This window comes from Electrona antarctica (genome assembly GCF_951216825.1).
Source record: "Electrona antarctica genome assembly, chromosome: 12".
Classification (NCBI taxonomy): Eukaryota; Metazoa; Chordata; class Actinopteri; order Myctophiformes; family Myctophidae; genus Electrona; species Electrona antarctica.
Genome location: NC_136793.1, coordinates 27,398,075 through 27,424,470, shown reverse-complemented (window position 1 = coordinate 27,424,470; position 26,396 = coordinate 27,398,075). Strand labels below are relative to the sequence as shown.

General features: G+C 41.4%; 1 protein-coding gene across 2 annotated transcripts in view; it reads left to right on the top strand.

Annotated features, from left to right (window-relative positions):
* The window catches only part of grid2 (glutamate receptor, ionotropic, delta 2), a gene marked incomplete at its 3' end in the record, with an annotated part of 744,548 nt that overhangs the window by 643,413 nt on the left and 74,739 nt on the right, over positions 1-26,396 (top strand). For both annotated transcript variants that reach the window (XM_079516745.1, XM_079516744.1), the window contains exons 12-13: positions 7,531-7,669; positions 16,944-17,139. In XM_079516745.1, the coding sequence (XP_079372871.1) occupies positions 7,531-7,669; positions 16,944-17,139 (335 nt within the window). The remainder of the gene's footprint in view (positions 1-7,530; positions 7,670-16,943; positions 17,140-26,396) is intronic.

The window sequence follows — 26,396 nt, the reverse complement described above, 5'->3', positions numbered from 1 at the left end:
GTTCATGATAAAATACCACAATTTTCTCCTACTCAGTCTGTGTCTCATAGGAAGGCTGTGGGCAGTTCAGAAACCCGTCCACCAGTGACATCATCGATGGTGAATCCAAGCTAATATAAACGGCAGGCTTTCTTTTCCTGAAAAGTTGCAATGCAAAAGTTGAAGCCATCGTTATCACGATAATAACAATCTAAATATATTTTAAAACAAATCTGCCTAATGATGATGTCACTGGTGGACGGGTGTCCGAACTGCCCAAAGCCCTCCTATGAGACACAGACATAAAAAATGGTGGTGTTTTATCATGAACATTAGTGAGGACCAATTATATGAAGAGATGTTGAAAAGTGGTGAAGTGGTCCTTTAAGTGGTTAATATTAGAGGATTAGACGAGACGGTATGCAAGAGACAACCTTGCACTAAGTTCTGTCAGTTTAAGGGCTCGTTTATCTTGTCTCCCAGGTAGCTACTGCAACAAGGACATTGCCTTTTCAGGGTCTGTCAATCGCACAGCTAGATGGTCAGTCACTCAGCCAGAAAGGCACCACTCTGTCCAGCCAGACGATGAGTCAGCTAATAAGGCAGTCGGACGAGTCAGTCAGCCAAGCATCGGTGGCAGTGCTGAATGCCACTGAGTATCCTGTACGTTTGGCAGGAGAAGAGTTCACACAGGGACATGCCTCCATCCCAAGTGCTCCTTTTTGTCCTCTACTGGACGATAATCTTTATTAGGCTTTCACGGTTGGTTCACCAGATGTCCGCTTTTTTTTGTCATAGGCAATTTGAAGGACTGATTTTTCAACTTAAAAGCTGTTATTTGTGCTGAGCAAACTGGTTACTACAGTATAAATATGCCATTACAACTCACTGACCTGAAGGAGCGAGACTCATCATATTTATTTTATGACTGTATAAATAATAGTCATGCCTGCACTCGTCCATCCTTGTATTTAACATCCAGCACTCAATTTGGAAGATGGATTCAGTATCAAAGCGTTTCTCAAACATTTTCCCAAATTGATGTATTTGGCTGTTGACCCCCATCTGAAAATATATTGTGCCCCCATTGTTCCCCCATAAGGGAAGATTTGTGTTCAAATGTTTTTCAAAATGTTACAAAACAAAATAGCAAACCTATAAACTTTCAACGCGTAACATCGTGACGGGTTGTGAACTTGTAGATTGGCTATTTTCAAGTCGACCAGGTATAAATTAGGGTTAAAGTTGTTAAACTGCCCCTCATTTTCCTAGGAACCCATTGAACGCCCCAAGGGGTTCCCACACCCCACTTTGAGAACCACAATCCCTGCTGAGTAAAATATCGAATCAGTGGTTAAAAAGGATGGCTTTGCAGTGATGCAATTTCATGCTTTAGCTTTGAGGCATGTATTCCCAACAAATAATAGGATGTGACATCATAGGATGTGAGCTGCCATATCCCTAGCTGGTGTTGAAATAATAAGGAAATTCTAATAATATAATTATGCCATATTATAAGACGGTCAGCTGTTGCCTGAAGCTAATTTTGATGATGCAGTCCGTTATAATTAGCTCTTCTGGGATCTGCTGTCAAAGAGTGTGTGTGTGTGTGTGTGTGTGTGTGTGTGTGTGTGTGTGTGTGTGTGTGTGTGTGTGTGTGTGTGTGTGTGTGTGTGTGTGTGTGTGTGTGTGTGTGTGTGTGTGTGTGTGTGTGTGTGTGTGTGTGTTTTAGAGCATCTCAATGACCTTTCCCACATTCTGAACATCGTCAACTGATTTGAAAGAACTAATGAAATAAGAAATATCTTTTTTCCCACAGTTTTAGAGCATACCCATAATGAGGACATGCCAAAAAAATTGAAATAAATCCCTGTATGTGTATTATTTTTAATTACTTGCTTCAAATGTACAGAATGATGACATGGGCAAGCCCATATGAATCCTGATCTCATTCACCTAGCTGTTCCTCCACTCGCAGCTGATTTTATACAGTACTTGAGTACTTTACACCACTGCATGCATCAGCATTGCCTCTATCTCTCTTTTTCTGCCTCACTGCACGACGAGACACAAACACACAGACGAGCCCGTACCCTGAGGGGACAGGACTTTCGGCTGGGAGTGTGGTTGGTTAAGCCAAAACTCAGTTTCTGAGCTAAGCTTAGCGGAAAAAAGTTAGAAATTAAGCCATTCCGTGACGTCTTTAAGCGTGCACTTTCAACATAGCGTTCCTATTTTCGGCATGTCCTCAGAACCTCTATCAAAATGTTCAAATCTGCCTCATGGTTGCGCTATTACACACATTTTTCTACTGCTCCTGCAGATTTTGTCCAAAACATGCACATGTGAACATTAAAAGTTTACGGTTTACTTTTACAGCACATTACTGTCCTGATTAAATGCTGGCGAAGTGCAGTTTCAAATGCATACAACTCGAGTCTGGGGGTGGTGTGCCAGACCTGGTTTTAAGTGAATTGGCAGAAAGGTTGTTGACATTTTGACACCTTTAAAATGAAAGGCTGCCCTGCCCTCAAATAAAACACATCGGGGGACTTCTCAACTCACTCAGGGCTTACTTACTTTTATTGACCTTCATAAATCCAAGTTTATTTCATTTCATTCAAAGGAATTCTCACTTTATGTCTCTCTCGTACTCTTACTCCTCACCCCCTCTTCCTCTCTCTCTTCCTCTCTTTCAAACATATAACCTTTTCACAGGTCTGCCAGTCAGACCACAGTTTAATTTACAGATTGTCTGGGGACACAGAACTGTAATCCACCTGAAACCCACCGAAAAAAGGTCACTTTGTTTTCAAATTAGGAAGAGCTCACTGGAGCTATTTCCCAAATCATATTATATATTTGATAAAGGAATCCACTGGAACTGCTGGGTATCAACTCGACCACTGTTCTTGGACTCAGCAGTAACCTTCTCCTGGGGATTCATAATCTCACCTCCATAGATACTGTCCCGCCAACATAACGCATGTGCCACAGACATATAGTGTACTGACACTACATACATGTTACATAAATGTAATATTGTTTGAAGAGAACATGCTGAGGTACAGTTTTATACACTATCATACAACTCAGTAAGTCTTGCATCCTGGCAATTGTGTGATAAATGCAGATATTCTGCCTGAGATATAAAATCATGGGAGTGGGAACAGAATGGCTGAGAGAGACGTATGTGAGTGTATTTGAATTTAATTGAATGCAATAATTTATTCTGAAAAAGACCTGAGTAAATGAGAGAAAGTACAAGGTGACAGAAGAGAAAGAATGATAACTAAGATGGAGAATAGAGAGAGAAAGGGAAAGGAGTGTTTGTATCAAATATATATACACAGTATAATGGAGCCTTGGCTTGGGGTGGTGAGAGTGAGCTGAACATCTGTCTGTCTGTGTGTCTGTGTTGAGGTAATAGATCCCCAGCTACAAGGATGAATGAGGCTCATTTCTACCAGGCTTCAATAAAGGCAGGTATAGGCAGGGGGACAAAAGCTGCAGATCCATCATTAAGTGCGTGCTGGGGTGCGGTGCCTTTGGCCCATACATGCAGCACTTATCAAATATGTTGTGCAATAAGATAGATACTGTAAATAAAAGCAAAATAAACCTGATATAATTCAAAATCTGTCAAATTATATGTATATTGTTTATCAATATAGGCTAGCATCCCGCTTCTTTCAAACATACTATGGTCAAATGAAACAGACAATGCAACTCAACTGTCAGGATCTCACATATACTAAGTTTGCAAACGGATATATTATTACCCAACATGCAACATGTAATATTCAATATAGCAACAGATTAGGTGTGTGTGTGTGTGTGTGTGTGTGTGTGTGTGTGTGTGTGTGTGTGTGTGTGTGTGTGTGTGTGTGTGTGTGTGTGTGTGTGTGTGTGTGTGTGTGTGTGTGTGTGTGTGTGTGTGTGTGTGTGTGTGTGTATATATATATATATATATATATATATATATATATATATATATATATATAAACGGTGTCCCACAAAATCCCACTGCAATAAATGCACCTGAAGCATGTGTGGTTGTGCTTTACTTTAGCTGGATATGAACACATTTACTTACTATAGGTTCGGGACACATAGCTAGTTGGATTGGCGGTTCTAGACAACTGTATATCCATATACGGTAAGCCTATACTGCGTTTGTTTATGTTTCTTTCATAGTCATAGCGATGTGGCTGTGGCCTTGCCTATACTGTATATTGGCATATCCGGTTTGTTTATGGTTATGCCTGATTCATACTGACGCTGGCAGGCCCACCCTCCCATTAGGCAATTTTAGTATAGAATAGGATAGCTAAATGCAGAGGAGAGTGTAATTTAAAAATGTTGTCCCCACCAGATACTGTACAGTAGGAGCATAATGCATCTATTTAATGACCTACTGTCAAGCAGCAAGTTCAGCCGAGTCCACCGTGTCGCTGTCCATGGTGCTGTAATTACTCTCTCTCTCTTTCTCGCGCTCTCATTCTATGTTTCTGTTTGTAAAGTTTTTAGGTCCCAATGGAAATATTGTGGGATTATGTGGGACATAAATGAAACCAGGGCAGGAATGGAGAGAAATCCAACAGGAGTGGGCAAGAGGAGGAGAGGGACTAAAAAAACAGGTCCCTGCAGTGCTCTAATCTGAAGCCTACGCTCACCTACAATGTCCCCCAAAAGGGGACAGGGTAGAGAGGAGTGCAGTATTGTCAAAAAGAGATATTTTCCCGTTCTTTTGTTTTGCTGAGAAGACTGGTTGCGTATTTCCTCTTGGACAGAGGTTGCGTAATTTTGTATTATTTTTTTCCTCACAGAAGAAATTATTATAATCTGTGCAGGTTTGACTTTAAACGAAAAGGCAGATTGTTCAATGGCAGAGCCTCGTCTGGGGACACTAGAGTCTCCACTTGAAGCAGACCTTGAAGCTCTGCTCATTTTTTCAGAGCTGAGGTGAACAAAGCCCTCCAATGGTGAAGCAACTGCATTAACGTGTTACCAATCATACTATACCAGAGGATTTACAGCCTCTTGGTTTGGGGGCTGGTAATGTCCCCATCTTAGCCCATACCAGTGCCAAAGGGAGCTGAAACTCTGTTGCCCCATTTGACCTGCATTAGTGATGTGTGGGCCGGACTGTTGCCTGCAGATCCCGCGGGTTGACTCACGGGGCGGGCGGAAGGGTCGAGATTTTTGGCGCAATTATCGTGGTGCAGGCACAGCGGGTCAACCCCCCCACCCACACACACACACACAAATGGAGGAGGAAAAAAAGCATTCCGGTAACTTCTCTCCTATTCTGTCTCCCTCTCGCTCCTGCTCTCCCGTCTCTCTTCTCCTGAAATCATCTACAGTAGCAGCTTGTCCAATGTGTTGCTTATTTGATCAAGTACGCACAGCTGCCAGTGATATCCTCATTATCCCAATATCCCGACCCGGCTGCTGCACATCAACTTTATTTGAATGTCCCATGTAATGTTGTAGGACAGGACACTTACTGTAGTCATCGCTCAATGTTCTCTCATGTATTGTACACAATTATAAAAGACAGGGAAAATATGAATTGTCTATCCTATAACCGAACCATCTCTCTCTCTCTCTCTCTCTCTCTCGCTCTCGGTATATGAAATTTAGCCTACATAAATACATATATTTGCTTATTATATTGTTTTGAGGTCAGTAGCCTAGTCCTGGCTAGAATGATAATGACACCGACTGTTTGGCTGTTGGAGGATATGTAACTTGCTCTCAGGCACAACCCTTTGACCCAATTTATCTATTTGGCAAAGGATCCCCCCATGAAAATGTTTTGTGCCAGGGACCCCCAGAAAAGATTGTTTTTTTTTTTGTTTTTTTTTAATAGCAGATGTACAAGCTCAAGATGTACAAGCTACAACTGTTATTTTTGAATAGCCAACACAAAATCTAAAATGACACAGATGCTTTCCCGGTTTGAATGGGTTAACACCTTTTGGTGCGTCACAGGCCTTAGACAGCCTAGAGCCATTAATAAAGCATAGTTAGTTCTTTCAAGGTATAACTCATCTGGTTATCTGGAATACCTATATACGGTATTTACACATAAACAATTGTAGAATCCTTTCCCGGATTATATCTCACTGGCTATAGAGCAATTTGCCTATAATTATCCAGACTCCCATGCCAGCTTTGTCCTTGATGAAAGGAGCAAGAGTCACAGACAAGTTAGACAACATAGCATCAGGCAACAGTCCAAGAGTCATAAAACCAGTAAAACAAATGGCAAGAAAAGCCGTAACCTTTGGGCTTGCAAACTCGAGGTGCCCTGGAGTCATTTGATCTGAACCACTTGCTTTATTATTATATACTTGCGTTATTGTTTGATCGACCTCATATTACATCGGCAATTTTACAGTACCCACTTTGTAGGGGTAATTTATAACACAGTTAAATAAAGCAGAATAATGTTGCATCCACAACTCAGGTATATTATCGGCTCCACCTTCTTCCAAAAGTCAATGACATTGTTTCAGAGTAGCTTTTCTAGGCATATAGAAAGCTAGCTCTCATACTGCAAATATTACAAACTGCATTTATACTTAAAGGTTTTTATAATCCAGGACTTCCCCTTATCCAGCCAGTTAAGTCTTCCCCAGAGAGATGTGAAGACTTTCTAACAGTAATTCCCTTTAAAAAAAGTAAAAGAAAAAAGGGGATTGAGCAGCACTTTATAACCGAATGCAGAGAGCTTGATGTTGACTCCTGCCTCAACATCAAGTGAAATATTTCTGTATTTGTACATCACCCAGCACAAAGACTGCACAAACCCACTTGGTTTTTAATAGCTGCATTTCTGACCAGATAGTTTAGCTATTAACTGCTGTCTGTCTATTGTTTTTGCTGTCTGTTTATATTCCCCATCTGAGAGAGGCCATCTATTTGAAAGGTTTAACATCACAAACCATGAAAATCCTGTAGAGGAGCTTTTTTATATTACAAAAACTGGTCAACAGACTATTGCAAAACGAATTGAAAGCATCTAGAAAGCCTATCCTAAAGTGTTCTTCGTCATATGCTGTATGAACAATAAACATTTCCTAGTTTTAAACACGCATACGTGGTACCATGCATTTTGGTACTTTTTCATAGTTTCTCATTTGTCCATGGACTCAATATTAATTATCTAGACTAACTGTGTAGTTAAATGTGTTTAAAAGGTGTGAGGATGATTGTTTTTCTTTTTTGTCTTTTTGCTTTTGTTTTTCTTTTGTCACTTTTTTCCTATATTTTGTCTAAAAAAGAAAATTGGATGGCTGTACTTTGTACACTGTCGACAAATACATCTTCTAAAAAAAAATACAGGCTGAGGATTTTCAGTTTCTCGTTATAAGCTGAAAGCTTATCTGGTAAACCAGCTACATGAACATGTACCTCCCCTCACATTCACTTAACTAGATCTCACACCTAGTCGACTATAGCTAAGCCAGCACATCTGAGCATGCCAACTTTAACAATTCCCTCTCTCTCTCACCCCCCCCCCCCCCCCCCCCCCCCCTCTAGGTGGAGAGGTGCCTTACACCACTCTGGCGACTAGGATGATGATGGGTTTCTGGTGGATGTTTGCCCTGATTGTAATCTCCTCCTACACTGCCAACCTGGCTGCCTTCCTGACCATCACACGCATAGAGAACTCCATACAGTGAGTATGACTCAGCAGCACATTGGACACAACAGTCTTATCCTCAAACATTTGTTTTAATACCAATTATGGCCTCACCATAGCTTGTCACTGTTTTTAATAGCTTAAATAGATTAATAGATTAAATGTTGAAGAGCAGCGATACATAATACAACCACCCTAAAGTTATATTGTATTAACACCATGGAGGCCCGGGGCGGAGATCTCCGTCGAGTTCAAGGTCATGGGCAAGTGCCCAAGCCGGAGATTGATAAATAGGACGGAGATTAATGATATCCAAACCGTTCGCATCGCTCCACAGCCTAGGAGCGCTTGTTGCCTGATCCGATGACGTGTCAAACACGTCATCGTTCCTGTTTGTTTAGCTGACGAAAACGAAAATCTTAAAACGTTCATAACTCCCGATCTAAATCATCCCGTCTAATTCTGAAAAAATATCCTGTGTTAGACGGCGCTCCGCGGTCCAGTCGCTAGTCGCGATAGATTTATTCTTACCTCCCGACTCTAGAGTGGTGTGGCTATTGTTAGCTGCTACACAGACATGCACAACAACTTCCGGTGCGCCGGTAAAAGTGGTCCGGGCGCTATAAATGATGGGCACATGGATTAAATGGATTAAATAGGTCCGGGCAAGCAAGGTGTTTTAACAAACTCTACCATACATAATGGACATGGACATTTTATTCATTTAAAAAGGCTACATAGACAGGGCCACTTTAATTAAGCAGACAATGCAGGAAGGCAGAGCATTCTCAAGAATATCTAATGCCCGCTTATCAGTGTGCAATCAAAGACTGCAGCAAACCGATCGATTAAAAGGGTCATAATTCCAGAATCCTTTTTAAAACCGTAAATTCTGTGATTGGTTCGCCACTTATAGTCAGCCAATTTCATACAGTAATTACTTTTTAAACAAAATAGTGGAGATTCAGCAACACTTTCACAATGAATTCAGAGAGCGTGATGTTGACTCCTGCATCCCACCTTCAACATTAACCCACTTCAGTGAAATATCTCTGTCAGCCCTGGAACACACTGTTGCACTTTCAAAATCACCCTGCCCTTCAGACTGCATTCCCACTTGGTTTTTAAAAGCTGTATTTCTGACGGTGGGTTCAGATATTTAGCCATTATTAGCCTCTTGCTCTGTCTACTATTGTTCATTCCCCTGAGAGAAGCTATAGGAGGCTGCAGCACACACAAACAGGTTGGTTGAGAGAATGCCAAGAATGTGCAAGGCTGCCATCAAGACAAACAGTGGCTACTTTAAGGAATCTAAAATACTAGTCTATACCCGCACCACACTGTTGAGCCAACTCTCTCTGTCTGTCTCTCTCTCTCTCTCTGCTACCGTTCTTTCTGGCGTTGTGTGTGTGCTACGAACACCCACCGCCCGCCAAGGCTACGTTACCCGACCGCGACTAGTACTGATCCCATAGAACTACAGCAGTGCCGTCCATCTGGGCTATGAGGCCGCGACCATCACAGACAAAGGCATGTCTATTAGAAAAGGTTCCCTTGGCCTGGGCCGTGGCTCAGCGGTCCAGGCATCTTTAGCCGGTAGTCCAAGTCTGGCAGTGTGCCGCGGGCTCGACTCCCGATCCCGACGGCCTTTACTGCATGTCACTCCCCCATCTCCTGTCGACCTACTGTCCCTCTATAAAAAATAAATAAATAAAGGCGAAAGCCGCAACCCTTATAGAGGGTTATTAGTCTAGGAAAGATAAGGGAGAACTTGTTTTTACCGTAGGCCTATGTATGAACTGTATTTATTACTCTCATGTGTTTTGTACTGTAACGTAACTTAATAACTGTTAACTGTGAAAGGACCTCAATGGAAATAAGTCCCAGGACTTTCTTGTGTAATTATCGAACTGCTCTAGCCATGTGGTTTCACTGCTTTTCAAATACTGTACATCAAATCAAATTAAAATCCCATAGCCTGCAGCAAAAATTTTAATAAACAGCTTACGCTGGGGAAAAGTGAGAAAAATAAAATAAATAAAATAAAACATATTTAATGGGCTAATGCCAGTACTAGTAAATCCAATAAGAAGAATATGGATAAAGACAGACAGATGAACTGACACTGAAACTGTGTGTGTGTGTGTGTGTGTGTGTGTGTGTGTGTGTGTGTGTGTGTGTGTGTGTGTGTGTGTGTGTGTGTGTGTGTGTGTGTGTGTGTGTGTGTGTGTGTGTGTGTGTGTGTGTGTGTGTGTGTGTGTGTGTTTGCATGTGTGTGCGCGTTAGGGCATTAAGCAACTAGTTTACTAGTCGACTAGTAAATCCACTAGTCGACCTTGTTGGTACTAGTTGACTAGTTGATAAGAAACCGATTTGGTAGGCCTCAAGATCAGGTAGATTATAGTTATAGTCACCATGTACACAGTTTTTCAATGTACACATATTTATTTCACAAAAAAAACAAAAAAACAATTTTTATTTTTATTTTTTACATAATAGGTAGTTAAACAACTAGTCGACTAGTAAACTAGGCAACTAGTCAACTAGTAAAAATGACTAGAAGTGAATGCCCTAGTGCGCGTGCACGTGCGTGTGTGTGTGTGTACGCGCGCGCGCAAGAGAGAGAGAGCATTTGCATGCGTGTGTGTGTAATTGAATTGACTAGAAAATTAATCAAAAATAATTTACTGATCCCCTTAGGGAAATTGCATACCAACGGTACTCTCATCAAGTAAAACATCATGAAAATGCAATAAACTATAAATATAGATATAGATATATAGAATAAATAGACTAGAAACGAAATGTACTAGAACAAAAAAGATAATTTGGAATGAAAGACAACTGTGGAAGCTCACTCGCTTTACTTAGTTTTCAAACATGCATAGACACACACGCATGCTGAAAAGATCTGCAAACTAACATTACCTCCCAAAGCTGTCTCTCTGTTTATCCATCCTGATAATATGTTTGCCTGTTTCTCTCCCGCTGGCACAAGCACTCTCATATCTCATTGGTCTAATCAGAATGCAGAAGCATCCAGAATGCCTGGCAGTTCTGCTGTTAATTGCATACTCAGCTTTGGGAATAAATCACACTTTTTTCAGATATGTTCTCTCTATGAATCTGTGTCTGTCTGTCTGTCTGTCTGTCTGTCTATCTTGACTTATCCCCCCAAAGTTTACTTAATTTAATATTTTTGTATGTGCCTCACTCTCATTGGTGTTTGTTCTTCCTTGTTAAGCTTGGCTCTGTTCCCCTTAATTTATTTTAACCTCCTGCTTGCTTTTCTCTCTAGTCTTCCAATCACTTCTCTCCACTTACCAACTTTGGCCTGCTTTTTCCTTCTTTTTTGTCATCTCTTCTCTTCTTCTCCATCTCCATTGTTCATTTACATTAGTTGTCACTAATGAGCGCCTCTCGGTTTGATGCCTCATTCAACATCCGTGCAGCTAATTAAGGATTTCCATAAATTTCAATATATTATTCTTAATGTGTTGACTCTTCTGGGGTCATTAATGTCTTAATTAATGTCAAAATACTAATACCCGCAAGACCTAGGGGCATCTAGATAGGAGGTGTCGTTTAAGCATGTGCCCAAAGTTAACTAAAAAGGAACCGTGAACCAAAACAAATTCATGGACAGACAGAGAGGAATTAAAAAGTGAGAGAATTAATCATGTGCATTATTGCAATTAGCATGCAGTGTTACCTTATACTTATGCTGTTGTTTTCCCCCCCAATTACTTGGATACATTTCCTGACACGCTAACCTCATTCTCAAAAGTGTAAACTTCAGAATAATACATTTTCTCATAACACTATACCATCTGTGCAAAATAGCCTACAACACTCAAAATTGTTAATTGCATGCACCTTCTGATCATTGCGTAAACCTAGACATTAAAAATTGAGTATTGACATCAAAACTGGATAAACTGTATCTAGAGTTTCGCTGTCAATGAAACATATTTCCTCGATACACAAACAAGAAAATGAAAAATGAATTTGGCTCCAGTCTTTCTTCCCTGTTGGGCCACAAGACTTGCCTGAGTTCTACCCAAATTACCATGGAGAACATTGACTGCAACTTGCAACTATAGATTTTGTTGTTATATGTTGAATCTAGAGTTGCAACACATGTGGTTTCGTGACCATCCATATTTTCATAATATTAATTTCATAATATTCATAATAAATATGTAATTTTGGTCAACTAGTCTCAGTCTTTTGAAGCTCGGTGTGGTGTTGGAGAGGTGTTGAGACAACATTACCATTCTATTGTCTCAAGGAACCTTCTGGGATGTTTCTGAGCCACCAAATGTGTCCTTCACTCTGTATGTAAAGTTTCTAACTCCACCCTGAATTCAACTTTGTTTGATGTAAAACGTATATTTTGTCTCGCAACTGCAATGTTGAACTAGTCTTAGCTGACTGGCCGCGTCCAGTGGTCAGTTTGCTGTGCTCCCGTGGGCCACCCATGGCCGCGGGTAGCTCTGCTCTGTTGTACTTCATCCTTTGAAATAAATACGACTCTGATGGAACCGTCAGTTCATCTCTCTGCCTGCGTTTGATGCGTTGATGACAAGGTTTTTTACTACTTTGCCTGATAGTTTAGAGAACATTATTTCATCTATAGTTTGGTCAGTCAGTGTAGGAAATTACACGACACATACATCCAAACAGAAAAGTTTTGTTTGTGCTGCAGATTGCAGAAAGCAAAATGTACTGCTCCTATACGACCACCGTCAGCAACAAGTGGACATGGAGAATTCCTTCATTCCTTCACTGACTGACTGATGGAGTGACTGACTGACTGACTGACTGATGGAGTCTGTGTGTGAGTGACTGACTGAGTCTGACTGAGTGAGTGGGTGAGGTGGGTGGGTGGGTGGGTGGGTGAGTGAGTGACTTAGTAACTGACTGACAGACGTGAGTGACTGAGGGATATAGTCATTAAGTCATTTTTTAATCATTGTCTGAGTGAGTGAACATAATGGAATAAGGAAAGCAAGGAAGGGAGGCAGAGAAGGACAGACAGACAGACAGACAGACAGACAGACAGACAGACAGACAGACAGACAGACAGACAGACAGACAGACAGACAGACAGACAGACAGACAGACAGACAGACAGACAGACAGACAGACAGACAGACAGACAGGCTTTTAAGTATTAATGCCCATGTCTCGTCCTGGAAATGAAATAACAAGTCGGTGTAGGGAACTCTCTCTGGACTATTTCACGGTTGGATGTTTTCACTCAATTTCACCCTGAATACCTGAGAAGAGGTACAAGCAATGGCAGCGGCAAGTGGCTGAGAGGCGGGGGGGGGCTCAGAGAGAGAGAGGTGGGTACACAATACATAAATTGGACCGTAGCTGCTGGGAAAACGACGGAGGGGAAGGAGGAAGATATGCAGAGGAGGAGAGCTCAGGAGGAAAAGTGAAAGTCCGGGAGAGAACGAACGGTTTAGGTGGCGTAGGAAAAGAAAGAAAGAGCGAGGAATGGATTTTTTAAGTGATAAACAGTAGGGGGTCCGCTTAGAACACAGAGAGATGGAGCGGAAGAATGAGTGTCAACAGAGCGGGATTAAGAAAGAGAGAGAAATGGAGAGGGAGTCTTGCAAGGGAGCCTAGGGAGGAATGTGAGCTTCCTCCTGTTTCAATCTCATGTAGCAGATGTCATATTTTCAACTGTCAGCTTTGCTACTTTCTCAAAATGGTGACCTCCTTACTATCAATCTTTAAATACCGTATGGCACACAAGAGCTTGCTAGGTTCGAAATGCATGCAAAAGTGCTGCTCAATTTACATATTTCCTGATGTTTATCTAAGCTCTGACAAACGAACCAAAAAGGTGCTGTAACCCTAACCCCGTATTTTATCTGTTTATCCGTTGTAGGGCAATGTGCTTGTTTGGGCTTTGAATACGGATTAAGGATTTTGTAAGGTACCGTATCGTGGTGCCCATAATACTGCAACGCCTGAGCAGGCATTTGTTTGCAAGTTAATGAACTGTGCATCAGATGTACAGGCACAAAATATGCCTTTTTCCCTCTCAATTTATTTTGTCATCTCACAGACAGGAGGATAAATGTGGCCCTAAACGGTTTGCATTTACATTTGCACGCACGCACACACGCACGCACGCACGCACGCACGCACGCACGCACGCAATCTACCTCCTGAGCCACTACAGGTCTTTGTTTTAGCAGCAGAAATGTGCATCGCAAAATGTTTAAATGACTGAAGATATATTTAAAAACTAGAAATGCACTCAGTATACTGACCTTGAGCTTAAAACTGATAGTTATCACTGTGACAGAGAGAAAACAAGGAGACAGACAGACACCGGCGTGTAATAAGATATACTAATACTGTACTGTGTACTGTGTATTATATAAAATAGAAAGGAGATTTACTACTATTGATAGCACAACATTAGTAAGGTCTCTTTATAAAATATAAAATATAATAAAAGAAGACAACCATAATTGTAGTTATACACATTGGGTCCTGACTCCTGACATATCTTTATTCTCAAAAAAGGGAATATAGCCCGGTACTTGGGGTTGAAATGCAAAGCCTCAACTTCTCCTTTACTCACAGGTTAGGTTTGTAAATGACAGTAATCCATGCTCCACAGTCCGTGTACTGAGCGTATTAAGCATTCTAAACAGCTATACATCCTGCTGATCTAAGCTACTTTGCAGTGCAATCTGCATTTGATTTGACTGCAGCTGTACTTTAATTCAGACTGCAGAGTGATATTAAATCTGTCCTGCCCCCTCATTAACCAAACTCCTTCATCATAAAGTTTCATTGTCCTCTCATCGACTCTTATGAAATAGAATAAAATAAAGATGTGTTCATCTAGATCCCTGTGACTCATGAAGGAATAGACTCAATGTCAACCTCAATGTCAATCTCACCCCACGCACAATTTACAATTACAATTTAGGCATTTAGAGATTCTCTTAATCTAGAGTGATTTACAGTAAGCAGGAACAACACATGGTAATACACACATCAAATACATACACAGACAGGATAAATGTGGCCCTAAGCGGTTTGCATTTACATTTGCACGCACGCACGCACGCAGATTCTCTTAATCTAGAGTGATTTACAGTAAGCAGGAGCAACACATGGTAATACACACATCAAATACATACAAATGTGTCATCAAGAATCATAAGGAAGCTAAGAACCTAGCATCTGTCTAACAGTAGAAAATCTGTACAGTAGAGCTATGAGCATACACTATAGAGTGCTATGTCTACATAAAATCTAAATGACATAAGTTTAGCCTTGCATATGCCTGTAAGGTTGTCGAGGCTAGTGCAAGTGCTAAGGCAAGTGTTACGTGTTACGGGCTAACGATGGAGCCTGAAGAGTTGGGTTTTCAGACTACGGCGGAAGATTGGGAGTGATGGAAGAAGAGTCTGGGACGTGTGGAGTGTTCTCCCGGCTGTTTTAATGAATGTTCTGCCAGCTTCCCTGTGTTGGCTGATCTGAGCGTAAGGCGGGTTGTAGTGTCCGATGCCACACTTTTGGTTGCTTTGAAGGCCAGCATCAGAGTTTTTTACTCTGTGCGGGCAGGAGACAATGGAGGGAGCAGAGAAGGGGGAGACATGTAATAATTTTGGCTGGTAAAAGACCAAGCGTGCTGCCATTCTGGATCAATTGGAGAGGCTTAAGTGCACATGCCGGTATAGGCCAGTAAGGAGAGAGTTTTGATAAGACTGGCTGATGTCTGGATAAGGAGCTGGTCTGACTCCTGGGTGAGGAAGACTCTGATCCTTCAAATGTTAGAGACTAGAGTGTAAACCTATATGGAGTGACCGCTGTAATGTGTGCTTTGAATGAGAGCACGCTTTCACACCCTCTCTGAGGGTGCACGCACGCACGCACGCACGCACGCACGCACGCACGCACGCACGCACGCACGCACGCACGCACGCACGCACGCACGCACGCACGCACGCACACACACCCTCAGAGAATCCTCCTTTAAAGGGAATGCTGCTCAAAGAGAATGCTGAAGATATATTCTACAGACACACACCTACAGTATATACAGTGCAGTAAAGTTCTACATGCAAGGAAGCAGTGGGCAGGGTAGATTATGCACGGCAAAGATTAACCGATGGCAATAAAAGATTCATGTTCATGCCTGCTTCATTAAAAACCTTTTAGGAGTAGGTCAGAGAGGCCGTCGGGGGAAGGGAAGACGGCGATATTGCAAGAAGCATAACATAATGACCTCTAATAAAAGATGATGTGTGAACGTGCTATCCACAGTGTATACATGACGCAAGTGTCTGTGCATGTGTGCTCAGGTGTTTTATACATGCACATACATTTGTGGGGATGAATCGTGTGTGTGTGTGTGTGTGTGTGTGTGTGTGTGTGTGTGTGTGTGTGTGTGTGTGTGTGTGTGTGTGTGTGTGTGTGTGTGTGTGTGTGTGTGTGTGTGTGTGTGTGTGTGTGTGTGTGTGTGTGTGTGCGCGTCCGTAGCCTTGTAGTAATTCAAACAAAACAACACTGTTCTTTTAGTTCTTCTTTTATTACCCATCATTAAATCCACTGTGTGATTCTCAGCCAGTGTGGCTTATTGTACCATTGAAGTAATGAAGTAGGATGCAGTTGTTGTTCTTAAAACGTGCGTGCGTGCGAGCGTGTGTGTGTGTTCTCAATCGTACGTTTTGAACAAATACATGGGTGGGGTATTTGTAGCTGCCTGACAAACAAACAGTAATTAGTTCCTGTAATGGTTCTCCATTACATTTCTCTGCGGCCTGGCGAGTTGAGAAGCAACCAAAGCACCGTAGCATTGTAATTAACAATAGCGTGTATATTCCCCTAGAGGCGGCAGCCGTTATGAGAGAGAGACAGACAGAAGTACAGAGAGAGAGAGAGAGAGAGAACGAAGGGATGGAGAAGGGGGAAAAAAACAACCTATAGAAGCAAGAGTGACTTGTGCTTTTTTAATTACTCTGCTGCTTTGACAGTTTCTCTGTTTTCCTAATGCAGCACATTAGCCACTAAACTCATTTCTTACCAAAACTTCCTCTTACCTCAGCACTTTTACTGGACTGCAACTACTGTATACACCGATACATAAAATTATAACTTGCTTATAAGCTTGGCAAGTTTTCCCAACTCTCTCTCACACACACACACACACACACACACACACACACACACACACACACACACACACACACACACACACACACACACACACACACACACACACACACAGAGAGAGACTCTAATGCACCTCTGCTTTCTGTCCCTATAGATCGCTCTCGGACTTATCAAAGCAGACGGAGCTGCCTTACGGCACAGTGTTGGATGCAGCGGTGTACGAACAGGTGCGCTCCAAGGCCATGAACCCCTTCGAGAGGGACCCCATGTACGCCCAGATGTGGAGGATGATCAACCGAACCGGAGGGGCCGACAACAACGTTGAGGAGTCAAAGGAAGGCATTCGCAAGGTAGGGCTCCATTGTTTTAATTAATCTGTAGTTTAATTTAGATTGTTGTTTTTATAGCACAGACAAGATGAGTGAATTCACCAGGTGTACACGCAAAGGATAATTGACGACGCGCCGGTCGTTGCTGAGAAATAACCCCCGACAGGATGATTAAATCCCAGGGGAAAGCTGAGGGGTTGAATGCTCCTGATGGACCATTAAAGGATCCGCCCAGCGCAACAAGGTCGCCTCGGGAAACAAGGAAGTGTTGATTAAATAGAATACATTTTCCGTTACTGCATTGTTTATTTCTCACTTTTATATATATACATTTTTACAGTTTTTATAGTACATAACGGACAGAAACATTCAACAAGACATCACAATAAAACAAACAAACACCATAATGCATAATAAACGTGAGTAATTAACATGATGGGGTATAGGCAACAACGGTACAGCAGTTGGACACATTTACAATTAGGCCTGTACAGAGCAGTCACACACCAGAGTCCAGATGACCCGTGATAGGACCCCAGAGGCCTGTAAAGAGCAGTCACACACCAGAGTCCAGATGACCCGTGATAGGACCCCAGAGGCCTGTAAAGAGCAGTCACACACCAGAGTCCAGATGACCCGTGATAGGACCCCAGAGGCCTGTACAGAGCAGTCACACACCAGAGTCCAGATGACCCGTGATAGGACCCCAGAGGCCTGTACAGAGCAGTCACACACCAGAGTCCAGATGACCCGTGATAGGACCCCAGAGGCCTGTACAGAGCAGTCACACACCAGAGTCCAGATGACCCGTGATAGGACCCCAGAGGCCTGTACAGAGCAGTCACACACCAGAGTCCAGATGACCCGTGATAGGACCCCAGAGGCCTGTACAGAGCAGTCACACACCAGAGTCCAGATGACCCGTGATAGGACCCCAGAGGCCTGTACAGAGCAGTCACACACCAGAGTCCAGATGACCCGTGATAGGACCCCAGAGGCCTGTACAGAGCAGTCACACACCAGAGTCCAGATGACCCGTGATAGGACCCCAGAGGCCTGTACAGAGCAGTCACACACCAGAGTCCAGATGACCCGTGATAGGACCCCAGAGGCCTGTACAGAGCAGTCACACACCAGAGTCCAGATGACCCGTGATAGGACCCCAGAGGCCTGTACAGAGCAGTCACACACCAGAGTCCAGATGACCCGTGATAGGACCCCAGAGGCCTGTACAGAGCAGTCACACACCAGAGTCCAGATGACCCGTGATAGGACCCCAGAGGCCTGTACAGAGCAGTCACACACCAGAGTCCAGATGACCCGTGATAGGACCCCAGAGGCCTGTACAGAGCAGTCACACACCAGAGTCCAGATGACCCGTGATAGGACCCCAGAGGCCTGTACAGAGCAGTCACACACCAGAGTCCAGATGACCCGTGATAGGACCCCAGAATGTCGTTAAACTGTCCTGTTTGTTGCAACGGTTCAAAAACATTCTTGAGAGCAATGTTTAGCTGTACATGCCATTGTGTGTTTACAGTACATGGCTGTGGAGTTAAGGTGACCACCCATCCAGCTTGTTATTAGCGAGTTAAGGTGACCACCCATCCAGATTGTTATTAGCGAGGAATAACAACAGCTATCTACTCAACATGATAACATATGCATGTGCAATATAAAAAAAATAAAATAAAAAAATATATATATAATCCATATTATCCATATTATCCAGCAATATGAAATCATTAGTGCACCTTGAGAAATATGAAAAGACATCATTATGAATAGCATTAACCACATGAACCCCAGCATGCACATTCTGGGGGCCGGGGAACATAAGCCTGCAATTGTTCTGGACGTTTGTTCTTGCCACATGCCTCTCACCCCCCCCCCCCCCCCCCCCCCCCCCATCCCCCTCCCTGTCCCCGTCCCACATTGTCCCGCAAAACTGGATCACCTGTCCCTCATCGGGCTTGTTGGGAGGTGGTCACCCTAGTTGGATACGGCATAAAGTCAAGCAGCGCAGCAGGTGCTCTGAAGCTTTGATTAGACAGCGGCCTGTTGTTGAGCCCATCGTTTATTATTCAGAAATGGCACGCTGAATGAACACAATGATTGACCAATCAGAATCAAGCATTCAACCAAGCCATGTACAGAAAGCATGGCAAAGACAAACGGACAGGTATAATGCATGATTGATGCATTGACCTGTTGCAAAATGATAGGATCCACAATGGTATTGTGTGTTATTGAGTGCAAAGCTTTCAACACATTCATCATTTGTCCATCCCAATTGAGGAGCACAATGGTTTGGTTTGGCAGTAGGTTCTGGCAGGTTTTTTTTTTTTTTTTTTTTAATCTGTACACAGTAAAATCCTCAGTGATAATTTATCCATCTGTACCTCTGAGAATGAACAAATGTATGGACTCATTTGGTTGCATTTGTAGATTCTCAGAGGATTTATTCTCTATGTGCTCTATTAGCCTCTGCCATTACATTCCCCATGAGAAACATACAGTATAATGCTGACCTTGAGGTTGATGCATTACTGTATGTCTGAGATGACGTCATGCCAATGCTAGACTGTAAAGTAGCTTGGCTCAGGCCCGGATTGACACAGTATGCTGCCTAGGGTGTCCGTCATATCTCTCCCTGTTAGGGATGCAAATTATCGATTCATTAATTAATTGATCATTGATAACCTTATAACCAGTTAGTTGATAAGCAGCTTTTTTTTATCTGAGAATCTTAATTTCCCTCAATATTGTATAACATAAAAATCTACATTTTGCTGATATGCAGAAACAATACAAAATGCATATTATATTCCTTAATCAAATATTTATTTGACCATTTAAGATACAACGGCATCTTTTATATGGAATAAAAAAGTGCACTGTCTTGTCTGTTACATCACATAGAAAAGCAGAGACGTTTCTGTGACTACCAAGGTGGGAATGACTTTTTTGAACCGGCCCACATGTGCGTTCCTCGGCCACACGTGCACGCAGACAGCAAGCATTATATTCACAGAAAACCGCTCAATGATAGAACCACAATTAATCAATTATTGTTAACTGTTGATTGAAGAATTTCTTAACAGCGATTAATCGATTAACAATTAACTATTAACATCCCTACTCCCTGTGCCCTTCTTGTATTATACTCTGTAGATAACTTGTATTCACTTTAACGTGATACATACCATAGGTTTAACTAATCTTGTATTGCAGCTATTGCTCTGTATGCTAGGGATGGAAAAACTATTTTTAGAATGTATCTTGTCCACATAGCACCACTGGTTGTACAGTATGCATGCAAAACGACACACGTCAATAGCCTGGTTTTTCATCGTAATATAATCTTAATGCTTAGCCTTTTGTCAATAAACACAAATACTCACAGTGTGATTTATGATACAAAACAAATTATTCTCAACTCACAAATGTGATTCACCCTGGGAATGGGGAATTATGGCAGAACAGTATTGATTGGAATCGATTGAAATTTCTAGCACATTAGGTGACAGGTAACAAAGATTGACTAGACACGTACGATATAGGCTAATGGATTAAAACAAATAGATGAATAACAGAATTTCTGATTGTGTTTAAGATGTTTTTGTGCATGTTGGACTTTGATAGAACACTACATTGTATTGCTGTATTGCAATGGACCGTTATATGTTCGAACTATTTTGGTTTCTATCACTGATCACAATTTCTAATGCAAGAGGCAATTGTATTCAAATATATGTATTGGAATATACTTAACAGTCCTTACATACCAACATGCAATTTTCATCATCACTCCATGGTATCATTTATGTTAAGCCTCTAATCATCGCAGATGTGACGTTATGGTCAATGATGATGAACTTCAATCTTTCAACACATTTCAATGGGTTTTTCAACACGATGTGAAGATCCAAGATCTGAAACCTCAAGCTGTGAACAAATCTTTCTTTTTGCTTTTCTTTTTTAAACTAACCGTTTCTAATGATGACCTTAACAGGATAAGTTGTACGAAGTGTGTGTTCTTATCAACAGCTCCTTGCCAAGCAGACCATCTGCACATAGCCCTATACAGACGCTACTCATTACTACTATAGTCTTATGCAGCTGGTCTGCCTTTGTTGGTGGGAAATGAGTAGTGCGGCGGATAACCAAACCAATTGTGCATTTTATGACTAAAGCATGAAACTTTCAGAATATCATCTACACACCCCAAGGTTTGATTTCAGACGTGGAACCACTTTCTGACTGACCTCTGGTGACCTTGAGGGGTCATTGACCTCAGAATTGCATTTTTGCACGTTTTGCTCCATTATTTTCCACTATAATAATTTATTATGTTTGTTAAATGGAAGTTTTGTTCTAATGAATGACAACTTAAACCCCAATAGTCTACATAAATGGTGAATCATGTCAACTTTTATGATATAAATGTTATGACATTGTTATAACATTAAAAACATCTAGGAGAGAGAGAGTGCGGAGAGAGAGAGTGAGGCGGTTAAGCTCATATATGGAAGGTATTGTGCATGTTATGACTAAAGCATGGCACTTTCTACAGTGTTTCTATATACCATGAGGTTTGTTTTTAGACGTGGAAACACTTCTGAATTTACATCTGGAAATTGTCAGAGGCTGTACACATTTCGGGCTGTAAACTGCCCATGTTAAACCCAGAAATGTTTTTTCCTTTAAACTTTTATGATTAAAATGTCATCTATAGGCTGGCAGATGATGATTGTTTGCTAAAAGTTATATGTTGGACAATTTTAGTAATTAGCATAATGAGCAAATAAATAAGCTTAATGAGCAAATTAACTGGAAATGGCTATCATTTTGCATCCATTTAACTTTGAAAGGTGACTTAAGAGTCAAAGTCTATGTTTGTGATATCCAGAAATGCATCTGTTAATATGGTGAAGTCATACACCCTTTCCTCATTAGCATAATTGGCATAAATTATGTAAAACGTAGGTACAAATTAGGAATTAGCTATAGTGTTATTGCTTTTAGTCAACATATCAAGGTTGTTTTATAGTCTACATCTATATTATGTTACATAAATTAATCTCTTGCCATAACTAAATTATGAAATTGTTCCTCATTTGCATAATTTGCATAAAGTATATAATAATTCGTCTTTCGGTCTATTTTATGACATGTCTAATCCAGTGGAGTGACGGGGCAGCAGTGGCTCATGAGGTAGATGATCGGACGTCTTGGAATCTGAAAGCAAGGCCTGATGCACACTCTGATGTCATGCATTGGCTGCATTGGAACATTGATGAACATGTCTGTGATAAAAGCAGGCATCGAGTGTTATCAGATGCTTGTGCTTGTGATACTGTCTCCTTACTCTCCTACCCTGTGAGAAAGTACCATGCCTAGTCTCTCAATACAGTTCCTGTTGGAACTTCTACAACCCATTCACAAGAAGGATGGCCATAGCTGAATGAGCCACCTGGGAAACAGAAGGTCCCAGGTTCAATTCCAGGCCCTGGCAATGTGTCGAGGTATACATAAGCAAGACCCTTAATCCCCAACTACCCCTGACCTCAAAGGTCTGACGGCCTTGAGCAGCAATAACCTAATTGAAGCAGAAAACAGAATTTTCCAATATGGTTAATATAAGGTCTAATACACAAAGATGAAGACAAAGAAGATGTAGAGGCTGAAGGGAATGAGGAGAGAGATGATGAAGATAGTGGAAAAAGACCATTGAGTGTGAGGTTGTGGTTCTAAGTGAACTCACTAGTGCTCATTATGGTACATTTTTTGTCCACTCAGTCTGTGTCTCAGAGTAGGGCTGTGAACAGTTCAGAGACTTGCCTACCGGTGACATTGTCGGTAGGCAGGTTTTTCATTTCGAACATTTAAATGTTTTAATTTGATTTTGCTTTAGCTTGGATTCTCCATCGATGTCACTGGTAGCAAGTGTTATGACAGAAATGGTACCATATTATCTCCCAACATCTCCTTAAATTCCTGCCACCTGGTATAGAAGGCTTAAGAGTATCCAACAGTTACTTCCCCCAAAACGTATGAACACTGAAAGCTCGCCATGCTGCCCCCAAAACCAAAATCATGAGATGAATAGGGCATACAATAGCAGTGGCAGCCATTTTCGGGTTCCATCGTTCCAGACCCCATTGTTTTTCCCCCATAGAGATTTCTACGAATATTTATATAAAAAAAATCACACCCGTGTGAACTGAGTGGTGTAAGGTTTTATATAGCATGATCAGCTGTGGTCTGACGTAATGTCTGACGTAATGAAATCACACAAAATATGTTAAGTAAAAAAAGCTATCATTTTTGATAAATGTATGTATCACACCTGGATGTGATTTCACAACTGGCTTTTTTTGCGCAGAGAAAATGACCACGGTTGCTACGGTCATCCAGTTCACCCGGGTGTGATTTAATTACGTCAGAAATTATTTTGAACATAGCAACCATGGTCATTTTTTTATGCACACAAAAGCCAGTTGTAGGAGTGGTTTACACCACTCAAAAATAATAAGCCTATAGAATCAAGCCATCCAGGACCGTACTGAATCATGACGTTAAAACATTTGATTCTGTGATTTATTTTTAAATATTTAATTATATAATATACAATAGCCTTTGTTTTGTTTTTATTTATGGTCATTAATTACCAGGACCCTGGATCCTGGATTGATATATATATTGTTTGGAAATCTCTATATGTGAAAAATGAATGGAGTCTGGATGGATGGAACCATAAAATAGCCACCACTGCTATGCCCTATAGCACCTTTGAATATACTGTAACGATAGTCATTGGATATAAAAACCAAAAAAACTCATCAATCAAGTCTTTCTGTATTTTTTTCTTCCATAACTTCATTAAAAAAAGATTAAGACCAATACAATAATGTTAAAATAACGACAACTATCTCTTCTGTGGTTCTTGTAATTTTTTACTCTTCGCTTTGACCATCTCCTTATACCTCTTCATACAGTCTTTTTTGTAGCTCTATGAAGAGCTGCATCTTTATTTTATTTTGCTAGCACTGTAGAAAGTGTCATGCTTTAGTCATAAAATGCACAATACCTTCCATATATGAGCTTAACCGCTCTCTATAGATGTTTTTAATGTTATTACAATGTCATAACATTTATATCATAAAAGTTGACATGATTCACCATCTCTGTAGACTTTTGGGCTTTAAGTTGTCATTCATTAGAACAAAACTTCCATTTAACAAACATAAATAATTATTATAGTGGAAAATAATGGAGCAAAACGTGCAAAAATGCAATTCTGAGGTCAATGACCCCTCAAGGTCACCAGAGGTCAGTCAGAAAGTGGTTCCACGTCTGAAATCAAACCTTGGGGTGTGTAGATGATATTCTGAAAGTTTCATGCTTTAGTCATAAAATGCACAATACCTTCCATATATGAGCTTAACCGCCGCACTAGAGAGCTCCGGTCTCATTCACAGGTTCAAATAATTAAATAATTAAATAAATAAAACCCATACCCATGAGTTACTGCTTTCAAAAGGGTTCAAGACGAACTGACGTTTATTTATACCGAAGTGACTCGATCAATTGCTGATGAGCTCCCATTCACCATATCCACCAGGTGGAGACAGAGGGAGCTTAGTGGTGGCTATGAGGTGCATACTTAGTTTAGACTAGTCATTGGTTAGACATAAAGTTTGTGAGGGGTGCGTTAAAACGACCGGATTAAGGTTGGTGAGGGGTGCGTTAAGGGTTGGGAGAGGGTTAAGGTTAGGTTTAGGTGTGCTGCCCCGTGGGAGGTTAGGGTTAGGGTGAGGGTTTGAGATCTTCATTATATCTCTGTGGTTTTGTTATAGGATACAGTATATCTTCCTATAACATGGAGTATTCATAGCCTCCACGCAGCGCACACTCTGGTGTGGATTGTGTTTCCTGGGGATAAATCTAGCAAAATATGGCTAATGATAGATAAATATATACATACACACACACACAGTTAAACACTTAATCCCCTAGTTAATTACCCTGTATCATAAATACCTGACGCTACATCTAATTTGCACACATCACAGCGTCCGTATGCATTACCCTTCTCCTCCCATTGAAGGTTTCACTTTATCCCCTGCTCTCCCTTTGGAATACATTAGCGTTGGATTTGAACGGGCGCCAGACTTCTGCAGTGATGGGTGTCGTCGGGGAAATTGTTGTGCGCTGTCTGTGAGATGCATAAAGCACGCACAAGCACATAAGCCAGAGGTGCATTAGCTCACAAGTCACACACTCACACATGCATGAGCTTATGCATGAGCACACTTTATGTGTGCCCATAATATTATTATCACAGATTAACACTCTCGGCCATTGGCAGGTTTTTTTCTCTCTCAAGTATGAATAACTAGTGTAATTAGTATTGTGTCCAGCATCATGAATATGTCAGCATTTTATTGTTGAAGATAAGCGTGTGTGTGTGTGTGTGTGTGTGTGTGTGTGTGTGTGTGTGTGTGTGTGTGTGTGTGTGTGTGTGTGTGTGTGTGTGTGTGTGTGTGTGTGTGTGTGTGTGTGTGTGTGTGTGTGTGTGTGTGTGTGTGTTCTCTTGATTTGTTTGCCATAAACAGAAGATGCATACATATATAACTAATATAAAAAGTGGTAGCAGGAAATGTTATCGATTTTTTTCGTTGTTTTAATTTCCTATTTTTGTTAGCAAGCAGGGAGACATATTAATCAATCATACTGTAGGTAAAGGGGGATCAGAGGAGGGAAATATATAGCCCCAAACTGAAGCACAAAGATGAGAGTGAGTCTGCAGTCCTGTTTGCTGTACAAAGAAAAGGGCCTTATTTATTCAAAAGTACAATACCATTTAATTTACTCTTTAAGTTAAACAAGTTAGACATTACTCTCTCAACTAAGAACACCTCCAGCAAATAACATATATTAGTCAGTCCTGCTGGGATTTCTCCAGAGTGTGGGAATATGGAAGAGAGTCAGCTCAAACACAAAAGTTGCTCCTGGCATGTCTCGCCTTTGTTGCTACGCAGCCGTTCTGTGAAGCGTTGAAAGGCATCGTTTTCCGCTCTGTGCGTTGAGTCATTTTCACCCGGATAAACTCAAGTGTCTCCTCAGCTGTGAATTTTATCTCAGCTGACTGAGTCTCATCCATATTTGACATGGACCTTAAGCAGTGAGGTCGCTAAACTGTGGCAATCTAGCCTGCAGTTGCAATTTAAACGGCACAGGGATAAACCATACCAGCATACTGAGTGTAGAGC